Source organism: Chaetodon trifascialis, chromosome 21 (genome assembly GCF_039877785.1).
Source record: "Chaetodon trifascialis isolate fChaTrf1 chromosome 21, fChaTrf1.hap1, whole genome shotgun sequence".
NCBI classification, from domain to species: domain Eukaryota; kingdom Metazoa; phylum Chordata; class Actinopteri; order Chaetodontiformes; family Chaetodontidae; genus Chaetodon; species Chaetodon trifascialis.
In genome coordinates this window covers 11,020,813-11,038,479 of record NC_092076.1, presented here as the reverse complement: position 1 = coordinate 11,038,479, position 17,667 = coordinate 11,020,813, and the positions used below count along the sequence as shown (strand labels likewise).

General features: G+C 42.5%; 2 protein-coding genes across 2 annotated transcripts; both read right to left on the bottom strand.

Annotated features, from left to right (window-relative positions):
* Positions 1-134: 134 nt before the first annotated feature.
* Positions 135-6,550, bottom strand: LOC139349992 (uncharacterized). Its single transcript, XM_070991081.1, has 20 exons — positions 6,507-6,550; positions 6,355-6,428; positions 4,374-4,424; positions 4,218-4,271; positions 4,084-4,143; positions 3,932-3,976; positions 3,766-3,816; positions 3,175-3,225; positions 3,014-3,064; positions 2,800-2,853; positions 2,293-2,343; positions 2,050-2,100; positions 1,785-1,835; positions 1,573-1,623; positions 1,131-1,172; positions 960-1,019; positions 799-870; positions 505-585; positions 345-395; positions 135-241 (listed from the first exon to the last, which is right to left on the bottom strand). The coding sequence occupies exons 2-20, from the start codon at positions 6,419-6,421 to the stop codon at positions 135-137; spliced, it is 1,101 nt and encodes a 366-aa protein (XP_070847182.1). The 5' UTR covers positions 6,422-6,428; positions 6,507-6,550.
* Positions 6,551-10,398: 3,848 nt separating this feature from the next.
* On the bottom strand, positions 10,399-17,432 carry patl2 (PAT1 homolog 2). Its single transcript, XM_070991040.1, has 19 exons — positions 17,284-17,432; positions 16,688-16,835; positions 15,852-16,147; positions 15,703-15,765; positions 15,569-15,622; positions 15,322-15,480; positions 14,810-14,884; positions 14,539-14,687; positions 13,647-13,721; positions 13,437-13,560; positions 13,217-13,334; positions 12,598-12,704; positions 12,459-12,512; positions 12,230-12,372; positions 11,949-12,105; positions 11,671-11,808; positions 11,493-11,590; positions 11,266-11,406; positions 10,399-11,145 (listed from the first exon to the last, which is right to left on the bottom strand). Exons 2-19 carry the CDS (start codon positions 16,764-16,766, stop codon positions 11,112-11,114), a joined length of 2,064 nt encoding a protein of 687 aa, XP_070847141.1. The 5' UTR covers positions 16,767-16,835; positions 17,284-17,432; the 3' UTR covers positions 10,399-11,111.
* Positions 17,433-17,667: the final 235 nt, after the last annotated feature.

Here is a 17,667-nt window from a genome sequence, read left to right as displayed (position 1 = left end):
CTACTAGAAAGGTAATATTGTACTTGGATCCTTGACATATATGTAATTGTGACCACACTTTTACCTGGTTTTGCTGGTTTGGTGGATCCACCATTGGGGTATCTGTAACCTTAATAGTTTCACAAACAGCACGACTAATTAACCTCATGCTTAAACTGAATAAGAATAATACATTTCTTGCATGCTGACCCACCATTTGACAAGGCTCCATTCCCAGTGGGGCCTCTTCCTGCAGCATAACCTTTACATTTTACAACACAAGGATTTAAGATTATTATAAAAATTGAAGTTTCTAGCAGATGTGGTGTACAGTGTTGTATTGGATGTTACTAATTTACGTGTACCATTGGTTTTGGCTCCTTGTCCGTTGGGCACACCAGCTGCAGCACCATAGCCTGAAATTTTAACAGATGTCAGAGGGATTCAAGGAATTATTAGTACTGATGATCTAAAAAGCTAATTTAGAGATATTCACTTCTCACTTGACAGTAGAGATATTTGTACCTTGCTTTGGTCCCTTCACCCCACCATTTCCATACCGAGGTCCCAGGCCCAAACCAGCACTGCCATAACCGCCATTGTAGCCTATAAATACAGGATAGAGGTAAATATCAACACGTAGCATTTATGTTTTATTCATCATCCTGTAAGTGATGCCAATGTGTATGATTCACCTCCCATAGGTTGAGCTCCATAACCATTATAACCATTCCCACCATATGCTGGAAGAACAATTAAAGACATTGTTAGTGATGTACAAGTTGGTGACCTCAGTACTGTGTCATAACCTTCACTCACTTTGGGACTTTTGGTTCCTGGCAAGCTGAGGTACTCCCAGACCTCTGGAGGCTCCCATCCCCACAGCTGGACCTTAAATCACAGAAGCACACATGTATCAGTGTTATGTAAATGTCAATAATGTGATTACCTCGACGACAGGGTGGCAGAGGTAGAGTTACCTGCCCCATAAGGAGGTCGGCCATATCCTTTCATGGTTTTACTTCCAGCTCCCCCCTGTCCTGTTAAATACAGAGACATGCTGACGTTACATAAACAGACATGTTTTGCATTGCAAAAACTCAAAAAGTACAATGCTGCCCATTCCGGTGTAACCGCTTTACATCTCTTACCATTTGGTCTCACCCCATTATTGCCAGCTGCAGCTCCTTGACCTAAAGGACGATTATTATATCCAAAGATGTGATAACAGTTATTTATTTATCCAAATATGTGTTTTAAAGTTCAGTTGCAGACATTACCGTTGGTTTTAGCTCCATTTCCATTAGGTACTCCAGATCCAGCACCATAGCCTAGCAGGAAGAGGAATTCACTTAAACAGTGCACTGGGTAGAGGAACTGACTGCAGCATGCTGCTGCCACTACAAGATCAGTTTAAGCTCCTTCACCAACAATCATTTCAATGAATAAGTGGCATTTTTATCCAGTGCCACAAACATCACTGTCTGTGCACCAATATCAATTTAACTTAGATTCTTATAAACTGTCTTTTTACTATTTTAAGACTCTCCCATTTATCAATAAACAGCCATCTGACAACAGAAGCAACACTACCATTGCCTTTTGTTCCAAGTCCATTATGTGCAGCAGCTGCAGCACCATTACCTACAAACAGATAAATTACAAAAAATGCTGATTTCTACTCATCTAAAACTGTAAAAATCCAAGATGGAAACATAAAAATATATTTCATCTTTGTTTTTATACACATATGCATATAGACTCAACCTCAAATCTGATCTAGTACATCATCACATCTAAAATACCATTGCCTTTAGTTCCTTGCCCACCGTATCCACCAGCTTGAGCACCGTAGCCTGCCACACAAAGAACATTTCAACTGAAGTGTTGTTGTTGTTCAAAGTGTGTGTGTGTGTGTGTGTGTGTGTGTGTGTGTGTGTGTGTGTGTGTGTGTGTGTGTGTGTGTGTGTGTGTGTGTGTGTGTGTGTGTGTGTGTGTGTGTGTGTGTGTGTGTGTGTGTGTGAGGGAGATGGTCCATATGTGTCCTCAATGAGAAGACATGATTCATACCTTTGCCTTTCATTTGCTGTCCATTGGTCGGGCCAGCGTGAACACCATATCCTGCAACAAAGATCACAGCACTATGACTATATCATTATAGTTATTACTGCATACAGAGATTAGAGGATAAGCCGTGTATGAGTTTATCTGGTGTAAAATCTTCACTGTATTGTATCCAAATCAAAGTATATTAAAAATAAACTGTTTAAGATTAACTCTGATGAACAAAGAGAATTATCAGAGGTCACTCACCATTGGATTTAGCTCCATTCCCACCTAGAACACCAGCTGCAGGCCCATAACCTAAAAGGCAATTAGACAAACATCAAGCCTCATCTGGTTTGCTGCAGTTTTTGGAAATGCATCCACTACAAGTCCAGCTTTAATGTAATGTACATACAGAAGCATGTCCATCCACCCATCCATCCATTTTCTATGCCGCTTATCCCTTTCGGGGTCGCGGGGGGCTGGAGCCTATCTCCTGGCTGGAGGCGGGGTACACCCTGGACCGGTCACCAGCCAATCGCAGGGCACAAGCACACAACCATTCACACTCACACTCACACCTAGGGGCAATTTAGGTCACTTGGTCTGTGGGAGGAAGCCAGAGTTCCCGGGGAGAACCCACGCATGCACGGGAAGAACATGCAAACTTCACACAGAAAGGCCCGACCCGGGAATCGAACTACCTGCTGCGCCACCATGCAGTACATACAGAAGCATGTCTGTCTTCATTAATGCTTGAAACTATGGAGTTACCATTCAAATGGCCTCCGTTTCCATTTGGTGCTACAGCAGCGGGAGCTCCATAACCTGGAGATGGAAGAGACTGTGTGAACATCTGGCACATGTTTTCTCAAATGATCATGACAATGTTTAGCCCTGAATTTTCTCATAACACCAGCACTCAGATAATTTGAGCGTGACATGATATATTTCCTTCTAATCTAGAACATAATCACATCTAAAATACCATTGCCTTTAGTTCCTTGTCCACCGTATCCACCAGCTTGAGCACCATAGCCTGCCACACAAAAAACATTTCAACAGAACAGTGCTGTTGCTGTTCAGTGTGTGTGTGTTAAAGAGAGAGGGTGTGTGTATGTGTCCTCAGTGAGAAGTGGTGATTCATACCGTTGCCTTTCATTTGCTGTCCATTGGTCGGGCCAGCCTGAACACCGTATCCTGCAACAAAGATCACAGCGCGACTATATCATAGCAAAGAATCATTCTTTGTGCTGCAAATGCAAACGTGTGGAGAAATTCAGCATCTATCATTAGATTAGAAATTTAAAAACATTGTATGTTGAAGCTGAACAGTAATTTGCAGGCTGTTCAGCACTTCAGGACAATAATTTTAACCACCTCTGGCTTTAAAATACAGCTATGACCATGTTCCTTTCATCCGTGGCTTTATTGCCTCTGGCCTCTAAAGTATATTGCATTTTGGATATAAAGCCATCTTTTTATACAAATTTATGCCTTAAAATGTTTGGGTGACGCAGACTAGGTTTAGCTCTTTTTCAAGAAAAGGAGCAGCAATTTAGAAGCTAGAGTAGAAGTGAGCGAAAGAATGAACTGACTCACAGCTGACATTAAAATCTCTAAAGATACAGTATTTACCCTAATTTAAGTGGGACATTACTGAGCAATAAAAACTGGGGAAGGACCCCCATGGCCCAGAATTTTGGCTTGTAACACCCCAGCCAACACTAGAATAAGTACCCTGTGATTTGCCTCCTTGTCCATTGGTTACACCAGCTGTTGCTCCATAGCCTTAAAAAACAAGATGGGGGAAACATCACCAAAGGATCCAGCAGGGTCCTTAAATCTTTTAACTGAAGTTTTTACAGAGTGATTAGCATTTTGCTAAAATGGAGCGAATCTTTACCTTTCGTCCCTCCTCCATTGGTCACACCAGCAGCTGCACCATAGCCTTAAATAGATTAGATATATGGTGATGAAACGAATGTCGTTAGAATGAGCTCTAAACTTCCACTTGATGGTGTGGGAGCACATTTTGGAGAGTTTGTGATCACTCACCCATCCCTTTTGTGGGGTATCCACCGTATCCATTCTGTGCACCCATTGTTTGACCCACACCTGAGAGAAAAGATAATTAATGACAAAACACTCTGAGGGACGGAGGGATTGATGGCTGGAGGAATTGAATTTACCTTTTGATGGCATCAGCATTCTTCCTATACCTCCACCGTTCTGAGGTTTCTTTCCTAGGAATATCAGCATGACAGCTGTGAACAAAAGCTTCCCACAAATGCAACGATTTTCACGTTTCATGAAGGCAGAGAGTGTACTGAATGGGATGGATTTACCATTAGGCTGTGGTCCTTGTCCATTGAGAGGTCCTGATGCAGCCCTATAACCTAAAACACAGCACATTTAATGTCAAATGTAATGTCACGTTGCTACTGCTGGATAATACTCTGTAAAACTCTAGGGAGGGTCTTTCAAGTCTTCAGAAATATTCTTTTCCCCACAAATGGAAATGCTTTATATTTGCCCTTTTCTTAAGCAGTTATTATAATTTCCAATGTGCAGAGTGGTGTCTGTAGGGAAAATTATTATTCTGTACTCATATTAAGGCTTGTAATTCTTACATCCCCCTCCTCACCCTGATAATTTTACGGTCCCTAAATTGGAATAACACGTTCAGTTTTTGAGAGTTAAATCCAGTCTGTTGAATCAGCATACAGACGAACATTTTTGGGAGCCTCGACTCTACAGAAGTCAATGGACCGACTGTGTACAAGCAGTAAAACTATTCTCTTCTCTTCTCACGGACGGATGTCAAATTTAGACTGCCGCTGCCACTGAAGCCAAGCTGCCTTTGATTTCACAAACTGAGGCCGCTGGTGAAGAGAAAAGAATATATAGCTGCTTCGCATCGTCACAAGAAGAGCTGGCAGAGGGCCGAGCAGACCTGCGAGCCGCATGGCAAGCGTTGCTAAGATTTCAGTTTAACATGATCGTTTGAAATTTGACAGGCAAACCCGAGCACCTGAAAGATATTCATCTCGGCTTTTTTATCTCTTCAGGACTCTCGGCAGGTTGTACTGTTTCACTGCACATGAATGGAGCATGAGGTCTTTTTAGCATTTTAACACAGTTTAACATATGCAGAGTACACAAATACAACACTGCATGTTTGTGCAGTTTGTTGTGTCCAAACCTACTAACATCAGTGCAGTTATTCAGGGGGGAGTACGATCACTTCTCTTCTGTGATTTCTACTCATCTATCCATCTATATCTTAAATTTGCCACTATATATTTTAAATAATTGCATAATTATGATTTATTATTAGAGTAGATTGGCTGATGTATGGAGACAGAGAGCAGTTCAGTGCCAGCGATCAGACATCATTATCATTATGCTTGGCCATACTGCATGTCAGCTCATGACTCCAGTGTTTCACCGGACACATATCTGACCATACAGAGCATGCAGGACACACATTTCTTCCCTGGATCATCTACATCATCTAATAAGCACACACAGCAGTTACATAACATATTTAATTCATCCCACAGAAACAAATCTAGTATGAATCCAGATAAGACGGATGGTTATTACATTATTTTCAGTGGTGCAATGTAACTGTAGCTAAACATGAGTATTTACTCAAGTGCTATACTTCAGTGCAAATTCGAGGTACCTGTGCTTGAGTATTTTCATTTTACGACACTTTCTACTTCTACTCCTCCACAATTCAGACAAAAAATACTGTGCATTTTACACGACTACAATTATTTGACAGCTTTAGTTACTAGTTACTTTACAAATTAGATCATTTTTAAGACTTTAAGATTCCAGACTCTCAAAAGTGAGGATCTGCTGCATTTTCTCATCTTAAATTACCGTAAATTTTGAAGTTTGACTGTTGGTTGGACAAAACAGGCATTGTGAAGGCATCACTTCAGGTTATTATAATGGAAATTCTATTTTCTGAAATTTCCTAAATCAATTAATTGAAAAAATAATCAGCAGATAAATCTATAATGAAAATGGTCATCATAGTCCATTTGGAAATACTTAATTAGCTGCTTGTACATTAGTGCAAGAGTAATAATCTAATGACATTTAAGTCACAGCAGTAGTTTTCTGTACTTTTAGTACTTTAAGTACATTTTCCTAGTTATACTTGCATATTTTCACTTAACATTTTAAATGCATACTTCTACTTGTAACAGCATTTTTACAGTGTGGTATTAGTACTTTTACTTCAGGATCTGGATACCTCTTCCACCACTGATCACTTGATATGACTGACTCCCAGCAGGGGCCTTCACTCACCTCCTGTGTGCACTGTCTGCACCAGCCAGAGGATCACCACACTCTGGAGAAGTAGCTGTCCCAACATTGTGGACCTGGACGAGAAAAAGCCCAAAATGTTTTAGACCCAGCAGGAGAAAGAGGAGGTAAAACAGCAGATCTGGAGTACGTACCCTGATTGTGAGGGTCTAATATACACTCTGGTCTGAGGCGCCCCTCCTTCTGCTTTTAGATGCTCCTGTCCTCCAGACATCCCTCCCCCACATGTTGGGAGACACCCCAGGTGTACACACACTAACTAAATAATTAGTCACTTAAAGTACATTAACACTTAAGAGAGACAGAAGCAGGAGAGGAGGGAGTGCACCAGATTGGACATTGACTGATGAAGTGCGAACAGTGCAACTTGTCACAGTTTAAGCTGTTTGTACAGACCATAGAACTACTTTCTCATAACTTCACACAACCTTACAGTAAATTACTCTTGGCAGGATTTTGGATCAAGGTGTTGGCTTTGATGGTTTTGGCCAACACTTCCTAAAGTCATGCAATGCTGCAAAGCATAAATACAAGTGTTCTATTGGAAACAAGGGTGCACTTTACCACATTTAAATGAACTGTAGGCAAGTCAAACATAGCATGCAGACGATGACAGAAGTCACTCTCACATAAGGACAACAAATACTGTAAAGCATAAAAACAAGCCTGAACAGGAACCAAGACTCATCTGAACTGTCCAGACATGCAAACATACATACTGTACTCATGCTAAGCTAAACACTTGCAGACATAAATCATTCTTAATGACTCCACCACAGTGACAGAATCCAACAAAGTTCAAAATATACATGCAGTGACATGAATAGGCAGCAGTTTAGTCTAATATTTGGCTTTATGAGCAGTTTTTGCAGGCAATTTAAAACATTTTGGTCAAATGATTCTGTAGACTGAGACAACAGTATTCTGTACAGAGAGCTCTACATGCAACCCGTGAGGACCATCCTTAGCTTTATTTGTGAATGGACTTTATGACAGAAATGACATCACTTCAACATGCAGAGGAGCCAGTTTAACGAGAGCGATGATGGAAACTGTGAGCGAGCGTCATCCTGCACTCATGCCCGTTTCAGTCCACGTCTCCATGGTCCCGGCCTACACACACGCACACACACAGTGAGTGAGAGTGGCCCCTTGTATATTTAAAGAAAAAAAAGCGGGTAAAAAGAGAAAGATATCTCACCTTTCACATAGATTCCTCACTTTAAGTCCAAATCCTCTTCTTATGGGGTCAAGGAGAGGTTAACGTCTCACCCCACAGACCTCCCAGACCTCTCACATACTTGGCTTTCTCTACAAACGCTCTCACCACCTCTGCTGCTGCTGACAAACCATCAGTAACTTTTCACCAAATGGGAGAAAATGCGTCTTTGCTGCTGTTCTCTGATCCTTCAGCTTCAAAAACTCATCTGTGTTTATGGATGATGTGATGCAGATCGTCTCTCAGTGTGTTAACTGGCAGCTGGCATCCAGAATAACAAGTGATGTGTTGATTTTTCCTAATTTTACATGCATGTAAAGACAATTTAACAATTATAGTCTTAGTAGTGAGGACTCACAGGCTCCAATATCAGCTGTACAGACATTCATAGTCCCCAGAGGATGAATTATGACTTTGCATTCTCCTGACTTTAACTCTAGCACCACCATGAGGTTAACATTTGTACATTTTGAGTGACTCGTCTCAATGATCAAATAGTCTATTATGAAATCCTGTGATAACTTCAGTGATCCCTTACATTTCTATGTAGTTCCACTGTGTCTAAGCAAGTTAGTCTTGTTTTAAGGATGTCCTGTCTGGGAACAGCTTCTATAAGCATGTACTTTCTGTGGCTGACAGTTGTACTGAGTGGAAAATGTCCGTATTAAATTGTTGAGAGGCTCCTGAGGTCATTATGCTTAAATGTTTATATATTTACCTACAAATCCTTACAGAACACAGTCACACTGGCATCCTATGCAGACCTCCCACACAGCAGTGTTCACACGTTGTCAGGATGGTTTTCAAAAATATTGACAAATCAATCAGCGAGCGGCTCTCTGACCGTTTCCTGAAGCTCATGACTGACATGCGTTGCCTTGTGCACCTGTACTATCAGTATAAAACTGACCTGGGCACCAAAACAATCTTATTTTAAACACACAGCTGACGTGAATCGCCATATTGTAGGAGTTACTGTCATCAGACAGCTAATGCTGAAGCTGGTTTCACTGCACTCCTCTGGTGGGGTTTGGTTTGGAGGCGGTGGTCAGGATGTTAGCATGTCGCTCTGTGTACCGGAAAAAAACGTGGGCTCAAGACCACAGAGCAACCACTGTTGGACAAGGATTCTCTGACTCCACATAGCCATGTCTGCAGTGTGTATTCCCATCCAGATGTGTGCAGCTGTTAGAGGCAGGCCTGCCAACAAGCCTCTGACTCAGTGCTTGGTTGACAGCCAGTAGACTTGGCCAACTGTGGAAATACAACTTCGCTTGATGTCGCTTTAAACCTGCTGCAAACATACCCAGACCAACAGCTGTGAGCACACTGCGATCTCCATCATCACGTGAAATGAATAGTTTGTCTTTTTATGCCTTTAGAACAAACAGATTTCTATACAATATTCCTAAAGATGAAACCGACCGTTCAGGGATTGTCTGTTTTTGATGTACTGGAACATGAACAGGGTTTTTTTTTTTTTTTTCTTTTTTTTTTTAAACTACAAACATTTGTGCCACGGTCAGATACTCAACAACACAGCAGTGGACAGAGGATTTAAGAGGGAACCATTATTTACAGATCTCAACCAGGTTAGCTTTAGGGGATTAGAGTTTTGTAATTTATTTTATTTTATTTTGGACAGATAAGATTCAACAAAAATGGAAGTCTATTGTTTGTTATGTTGGCCATGCCCTCCCCGACGCCATTGCTACCTGAGTTAATAAATAAAAAAACCTTGTTGGAGTTCAGAAAGTTGTGACGGGCCTTTCTTGGGAGCTGGGAGGAAGAGGGGAGCCCTTTTGTGTTGTGTCCTGGTTCCCCTAGCCTGGGGCATAACATGCTCCTTCTCAAAGCACAGTCAATGCCAATACCAGTGTTTAACACTTCAGTCCAAATATTTGATGAGCCAACTATCTGGCCCTAAACCAAAGAGCAACATACAGCAACATGCACCTCCTAAGAACACGGAATGAACTTGGATAGTCGTTTTAACAGGTTACATAAATTAGAGACTGACACCCCCGTGGTCTCCAGGACAGTCTGTGTTCATGGCTTCACTTGTTTGTCTTACTAGCTGCTATAATCACATTCAAACATCTAACAGTATTAATGAGGTCTTTGGCTCCTGCATGCTTCATGTAACCGTTTTCTCTCCTCTTCCTCACAGCCTCCTCCTGTTCTGATATTTACCACGTGGTCAGTGGTAAAACCTTCCTTACATATTTTGCAAAGTGACTTTAATTTCTTCATGAGTTCCACTCTGTATAGAAGTGCCTGTGATGGACTCTTCTTTGCTGGCATAGAGTCACACCATGTCCTGCTGCCAGTTCCTCCCTTCAGGAATGTCACACGGTGGCGTTTCAGCACAGAACAGGCTTATTAGTTTGCATAAAACTGAACTCCCCTCAGCAAAAGACAGGAAATCTTGGTCACAGATTTGTTACTGAGACTTGCCGTACAAGTGAAAATAATCCACATTGCCTTTTTTTCCAAGTTAAATATTTTTTCCTCATCTTCAGACCTTATTCAAATCTAGCCTGCAGTTGCGTACTATACTACAAAATTTTGTTTGTATCAAGAAAAGTCATGACGCACTGAGCAATAAAACAATGTTAAGTATGTTTACTGGCTGAGTCCAGTGGGCGTCCAGGACTTAAAGACCTTAGAGACCCGCTGCGTCACCCAACCCAGACTTGAGCAAAATCTGATGTCGCCGACTTTGACTGTGCAAAGCTGGTGCCAAGATGAATTCTGCAGACTTGATGAAACTACTGAGCATTTTTAAGTATTTTTTTTTTTTATTTGTGTTGCAAGTGCTCTACATGGGTGCAAGTTAAATGATCCCTGTTTCCAAATGAATAAATAAAAATCTCTTTACAACTGAAACATCTAAGATGGAAAGTTACATCAAATACATCATATTTAGTATCACTACACATGTATACACAATGCATGTCTTTATACAAAAAAAAAGTCTCATGTTGATGGACCATGCCTCACCAACTTATCTAATGGTTATTATTATTATAATGAACATATAGGTTCAGCTGTACAATCATAAATTACTATACAATCTTCACCACCACCACCACCGTCTCCAATATCTGATCCAACACATTTATCTCACTAAGTGATACCTGAAGTTTCTTGTCCGGCAATTAACCAACAATTAACTGTTAATTAATGTAATGTGACCAAGTCAGTATATGGCATCTCATTACATGGTGATGAGGTAAAGATTTCAGAATAACTGACGTAACCGACTGGAGACCAAAGGAAGAAAAGTAAAAAGATCAGGTAAAGGAAATAAAAAAAGGGAAACAGTTTAAGTGTGCAAAAATGTGAAGGGATGAGGAAAATAAGAATGAAAACATTTTCAACGCAGGGCACAGTATATTACATCGCTTCTGTTACAAACACTGAGGACTTTTTGTCAGGGCAGTGCTTCTGCTCCTTTCACTCTAGTGCTCACCACAACACGGTCATTAGCTGAACATTTCATTAGCTTCAGTCCACCTTACGATGGAAGAGCCAGGAATCCAGTTGCAGACCTAAATAAAAATATGTGGGAATGATATTTGGGTCTCCGTCCACCAAATCAATATTTTTATACAGCGTGGAAATATCTGTCTCTTGCATAAACGGCAGCTAAAAAACAAAAAAGTACTTACTCCATGTTGCTTTTCAGCTGATGCACAGTGCGCTTGTCCAGGTAACGGCAGAAGAGAGTGAGCAGGTTCGAGGGCAGGAGGAGCGGCTCCACCAGTGAACACTGGGACAGCTGCCCCGCCACCTGGAATATTGTGTCAGTCCTGAAAGACAGCAGAGACACTAATATCAACTAATGATGACGCTGAAATGATCTCCCATTGTGGAATATTAGCCTTAAAATCCCCACCAGGTCTCAAAGTCACCGATGCTGGGCTCTAGAGGAACACCTGAAGACAGCAGCTTCTCTCCATGGGACAGGAGAGCATACAGTAAGGACAGTCCAAACTGAGAGGAAGAGAATCGATGACATGAAGTCTGACAAGTGACGCAAAAATAAAAGCAAGCCGCGAACAGAGGGCACAGACCTTGTTCTGACATGCCAGCGTGAGGCACTCGTGTGTCGCCAGAGACTCGGATGTCAGACTTTTGAGGACCCCGATGAGCTGACTGAAAGTCAGGCCTCCAATCACATTTCGAAGAGGCGGGTAGAGCACAGGAAGAGCCTAAAAAGAGGAAGAGGACAATGATCAGATTCATCACAATAACTTTACATGACACGACATTCAATCATTTCTTTTTGTCGTTACAAAACTGAAATTTGCTCAGGCTCCGTGGAAACAAACAAACAAAAAAACTCCCCAACCTCTTCAGTATCTCTGCTCATCAGTGAAGGTAGATTCAAGGTCACAATGCTCAAGATTTTCAGTGCAGTATCATGTTTGAGGAACGGGAGCAGACGGGCGACTAGCCTTTTGCCTTTTGAGACCAGCAGGAAGGGGAGAAACTCTCCTCCTGAGTCTCTACATCCAAACATAGCAATCAAAATGTTAAACTAACAAGTGTTGATACAAGACACAAGAACTTATTCTACAAGCAACATTTTCAGAATATGCATCACTTCTTGTAAGGGTGTTGATGACTCACAGGGGGTCATGATGTTGCAGCTGGGAGTAGATGTGCTCCACTTTCCTCTGCATTTTCTCCATCAACCTTGTTTCTTCTGCTTCAGACAAGATTGTGGTTTTCATCCTCTCCATCTCCTCGACCTCCAACAGAACTATGAACAACTGCAGGGCAGAACAGGTGTGACTCAGTGTCGGAGAACAAGGGAAAAAAGGCATCTCTCTCTATCAAATAAATAACCAGCAGGTACCTTTTCTATTTTACTAAGGACCTCTAACCGCTGCTGTCTGATGTCTTTTTGTTCCTGAAATGTGGAAATAAGTCTCAGTATCATGGAAGGCAGATTAATACAGTACTGAGATGCTAGATGTTATCTCATAGACAGTCACCTCGAGTGGACCTTGAGCTTGGACTGCATGAACTGCACTGATGGCACGGCGAGGAGTGTAACATGTGGACACGGCGACTTGACCCAAAGAGCCTTCAATGTGCACAACTGGAAGAGCAAAAGACTTTCACTGCTGGAGAGAAACGTGTGCAGCACTGCAAGCTTTAGCAGATTATATCTTGAATTAACCTTTTACACAGCGGCGTAGGTTTGGTTCAGTGACTTAAAAAGATGTGCAATGTGTCTCCACTTCCTGCAACTGTACAAAAATGAAGCCAAAATATCCTGAATACAGTCCCTGCCATCTCACGCACCCCATACACTCACCTAACTATTGTGGCTAAGGGTTAGCATATCAAAAAAATTTACACTTGTCCATACATCAGCGTGATAAGAACTACTTAAATTTAAAGAAACCATCTTTGTGGAAAAATCTGATTTGTACCTTTTATTTATTTTTATTTAACCCATGCCCCATCTGCCAAACAGGAGGGGGCAGGGTTAATGATCTATACTGCAACCAGCCACCAGGGGGCGATCAATGACTGGAACCCTTCTGGGCAATATCAAATGTGAACTAAAAATGTGGTTGAGCAGCAAGAAAAGGTGAGGAGAGAAACCTGGTGTGTAGGAGTCTGTTTTTGTGATGAAAGGTGTGGTGAGCTTGGGTGGCTCCCTCTTGCCCCTGATACCCAACTCTTCCTCTGCCATCTTTGCTTCTATTCGCCGATAGTACTCCTATGACAGAGGTTAAACATGTAAGTCATGAAATGCTCATTCTTTGCTAACATCCTCAAAAGCAAACAATGACACAAAGATATGAGCGGACAGATTTCCTACCTGGTAATAGTAGTCCTCAAGGTACGGATGCTCACTTTGCAGCTGAATCATCTGCAGCCTGGTGATCCACTCCTTCTCTTTGGCCGTCATGAGATTGCAGTACGGATCCCAGCCCTCGGGTTTTCTACAAACAGGTCATTTTTCTATAAATAAGCCTTTTCCCTTTTCATAAAATCATTTCACAAAGTCTTGAAGTGACGTAACACCAACCTTTGGAATATACGTTGTTTTTGATGAAGTAGTCGCTTATGTTGTGGGTGCAGCTGGGTGACAGGACCGGGGTACCTGTGGGTCAGACCACTTCACGTTCAAAAAGCACCATGGATGCATCCAACACTCATCAATGTCCATGGAAAGTTGGTGCTCGGTTACATGCAACCAAAGAGTAAAGATGCCCCTTAATCTTGATGCATACATTTGAAAACATGGCGCTTGCACTTGCATGTGACAGTATTATGTCTACTTGATGGAGAAAATCAAGAAAGCAGATTTAAGTAGATTTACTACATAAAACTGGCCCAATAATCAGGATAAACTACTACACTGTACATCTTCAGAATGTGACACTAGCTTTACATCATTGTCTCACTTTTTAGCATTTATGGTTTTTATTGTAGTTTTGTTCCTTATTCACCTTGTTCCTCCATCTTCATTTTGAACTTTTAGATGCAGTTTTTGTTGTGTCTTAGATCAGATGCTGTGGTAAGAGCTGGATCAATAAATCGAGTGTACAGCCTACAATCTGCAGTCATGTCCTTTCATGTCCCAGTAGGTTGTGTTTAGGCTTTATCCACAACATGAACAATCTGAATACTGTGTAATATTATCCCAGTCAATATCTAAGTTCAGCTGTGCTTCATGCATTCTTGGGACATAAAGCTGTGTCTTATCTGTCCAGGTGGGAGATTCATCCATTCCCCCAACTTGTAAATAGACACGCTGTCGAGGATTGAATGAAATTTATGAATGTCCAGTTGATGAGAGTTTTATATAGACGTGATGGATGAACGAGACCTCCAAGTCATAAATGTACTCAAACTTTGCTGACAATTACTTGCCACGAATCAAATGTTCCTGCGAGAGGCACGAGATCGTCACACACCTGAAATGTTGCACTGAATTAGACAAGGGGCTGTAAAAGGGGGACGGTCTTGGTGAGTTGGCACCGAAGCGAAGTTGCATCATCTTAGGAGTCAGGGACTGAGGAGTGGACGGGCAAGGCCGGCTCCCAGGAAACCTGAAACCTCCTGTCTGATTCAGGACAAGATACCCTCATGAGTCATGACAGACAAGTAGATTCACTGAAGTCTTTGTGGATACATTTCTGTTGGCTTTAATGTAGCAAAGTGGGTCTCATTCAGTATGGAATAAACCTGATTGTAATGTTGCCGAGGGGTTAACGGTTGACGTAAAAGGATGGGTGATCCTGGTACCATGGGCGCATACATCTGCAAGAGGAAGGATTCAGTGAGGAACGCGACACCTGACAACGTCAGATTCAACAAGAACATGGACAAACTTTCATGTCTGTACAGTGAATATGAAGACGGCAGCCAGTTAGCTTAGCATAAAGACTGGAAACAGCTAGCCATGCTCTGTCTACAAGTAACAGAATTCACCAAGCAGCACCTCTAAAGCTCACTGATTGACGAGTCTCATTCATAGAAGTTGGGGTTTTATCCCCATAAAACCTCAATGTAGATGGGACATCTGTGCCAGACTACTTCTTGGTGGACTCTCAACTCACATGATCTTGAAAATCCAGCAGCCTCGAAAGGTAACAAACCCACTACTGTCTCTAGCTTCATATTAAGTTCCGCAAATATGCGTGGTATCAAACTGTTCCTTTCAAAGAAACTATTATCTGGTAAATTGAATTCTCCACCTGAGAGGGGCCTCTTTGGCCAAAGTGTCTTCTGGGGTAGGGTCCTCTGGGTTCCCCTCTCCTGCCCCTGAAGGAAGAGACAGGATATGGCAAATCCAGGAAGTTGGAGGTCAGGTGCTGACCTCTGCGACCATCAATCACACACACTATAGCACTGTCCTAAGAAACAGAATAAAATGAGACAACTATTTGTTTAAGTAGCCCACTGTTATATGGATTATAATATGTGTTCTTTAGTGATCTTAACCTGAAATATTGATCCGGAGATTCTTCTCGTCTTTCTGGAAGATGGTGACAAATACTGAAGGGAAAAAGTTAATATTAGCGGGACGAACAAAAAAAAGTGTGACAGAAAATGCGTTTTTAAAAGTTGGTACTCACATCGTCCTCAAAGGTATTCCAGTGCATGGTGTTCCCACAGTCCACTATGGCGCTGTCAAGACCCTGAAGAGGCAAAACCAGATCAAAGTGAAGACAAGCTGCTATGAGGTAAGATGTCAAACCCCAGACAGTCAATAAATCTGCATCACCTTGAGGCTCGGTTGCCCCTGCACTATCCTCATCACAGCTGGGTCTTCAAACATCTGCCCCCTGCCCAGCCCTCTTCTCTGTCCCCGACCTCTGCCACGCTGCCCTGGGGGAGCCCGGGGCAAATACTGTGGCCTCTGTCTGGGAGGGGAGGGAGAGCTGTGGCGGGATGGTGGTTTGGTGTATAACTGTGGTGGTGGTGGTGGAGGTGGAGGTGGAGGTGGTGGAGGTGGCGGCAGCTCTCCAAACTCATGGAGACTGCTACTGGGGTCCTCTGTGGTCCCGTGTGCGTCTAGATCTACAATACAGATACATGTCAAAATATGGTCTGAGGATAAATTTCACCCTTTTATTAGGCATAAATAATGAACAAACGTGTGCTGTCGTCTACATGTCATAAGAGCAAGGACCACCCCAGCGTCTAACCAGACCCAGGTGACATTTGCAAGTCTTCTCACATGCTGTTTAACGGGCTGCAGCTGAGCAGCTGATTAGCTGCCAAGCCTGGACGCTGACTATCAGTGTGCTTTTCCGTTGTGAATGTTTGGTGGCTTGTTCAACACGCTAAGCTGTGGGACGGGCTGTGTCATCGTGTCAGTGGGTGACCGGCTGCAGGCCCCAGCTTCATATTCAGCATGCAAGAAAGGAAATAAGAGTATTTCCTAAAGTGTCAGACCTTTAAAGTTTTAAGCTCTCAACTTTGTTTCATTTTCAGTGTAGAAACTCAGTTTGGCACCCGCTGCAGAAGCTGACAGGCCTGCTGCCCCATCTGAGGACAAACAGATTATACATGTATGTGAGAGACTGTGGGGACGTCATGGAAAAAACTGAGGAGTACCCATTCCAAACGTCTCCTCATTGTAGACGTTGATCTCCTCATCCTCCTCTGCCATGGCCTGCAGGAGCCCACAGTCCATTTTCGTGCCGTCCTCTCCATCACTCCACTCATCTCCATTCTCAGGCCACTGAGGCTTGTCAGCCTCCTGCTGGATGGAAAACAAGGAGACAAAACGCATGAATGCAAAGAAGCCAGCAGACAAGCTTCAGAGACAAGACAGGAAACGGGAACCTCTGTCGAAAAAATTCAATGTATTGTACTGATTTATGAATATTTAAGAGTTTCACAGCCATTGTAGTAAAGTCACCGCTTGGCATCTCACTCTTCCACGTGCACTGAACACCTGATGAGCTTGTTGGCAGGCTGCATGCGCCCGCGTGCTCAACACAACAATATTCACACATTAAAAAGCAGCCAAATGACGCTCACTTACTTGTTCTGAATCACTCATCCTGTTGCCTGTTTCGCAAGTTGTTTTGTTTTTGTTTTGTTTTTTACACTTCGAGCCGACGGGTGACTGTAACTTTCTTCACAAGGTCACCTGCTTTCTGCTTTCATACGGCGAGGGAGGCTCATTAACTTTTAAATGAACTCACCTGTGAGGTGCGGAGGCGTGTACCGCGCGTCAACACGCTTCACGTCGCTGTCGTCTCCTCTCATCTGTTGTCGATGAATATTTCATTAGGTTTTGAAGTTTAGGGTTTGTGCTCGCTCTTGGAAGTCTTTTCCAAAACACGTTAGGAAGGCTGCAATTGATTTTAAAATAGTCGAGCTCGAGCCCAAAGCGGTCGCCAAGGTGATAGCGAGCGAGCAGCGACACCTGGCGGTCCAAGTTAAACACTTCACTTGTAGTCCACGAGAGCATCAAATACCATCCAAAGCATAAAACTAATGTGCTCTCTGCTCTTAGTTCTATTTCAAAGTCGAGCTGCACAGTTTTGAATAAGCCTAAAATGTGGCGACAGGCTCGCAAATTGAAG

What these genes read in the sequence shown, in the direction of transcription:
- LOC139349992 (XM_070991081.1), bottom strand. Translation starts at nt 6,421, where the DNA reads ATGTTGGGACAGCTACTTCTCCAGAGTGTGGTGATCCTCTGGCTGGTG. An exon ending in GCAGACAGTGCACACAGGAG is followed by an intron (nt 4,425 to 6,354) that starts GTGAGTGAAGGC and finishes GCTGTGTTTTAG; the next exon opens with GTTATAGGGCTGCATCAGGA. An exon ending in CAATGGAGGAGGGACGAAAG is followed by an intron (nt 3,817 to 3,931) that starts GTAAAGATTCGC and finishes TTGTTTTTTAAG; the next exon opens with GCTATGGAGCAACAGCTGGT.
- patl2 (XM_070991040.1), bottom strand. Translation starts at nt 16,766, where the DNA reads ATGGACTGTGGGCTCCTGCAGGCCATGGCAGAGGAGGATGAGGAGATC. An exon ending in AATTCAGTGCAACATTTCAG is followed by an intron (nt 13,722 to 14,538) that starts GTGTGTGACGAT and finishes TCTGACCCACAG; the next exon opens with GTACCCCGGTCCTGTCACCC. An exon ending in AAGCTCAAGGTCCACTCGAG is followed by an intron (nt 12,513 to 12,597) that starts GTGACTGTCTAT and finishes TCCACATTTCAG; the next exon opens with GAACAAAAAGACATCAGACA.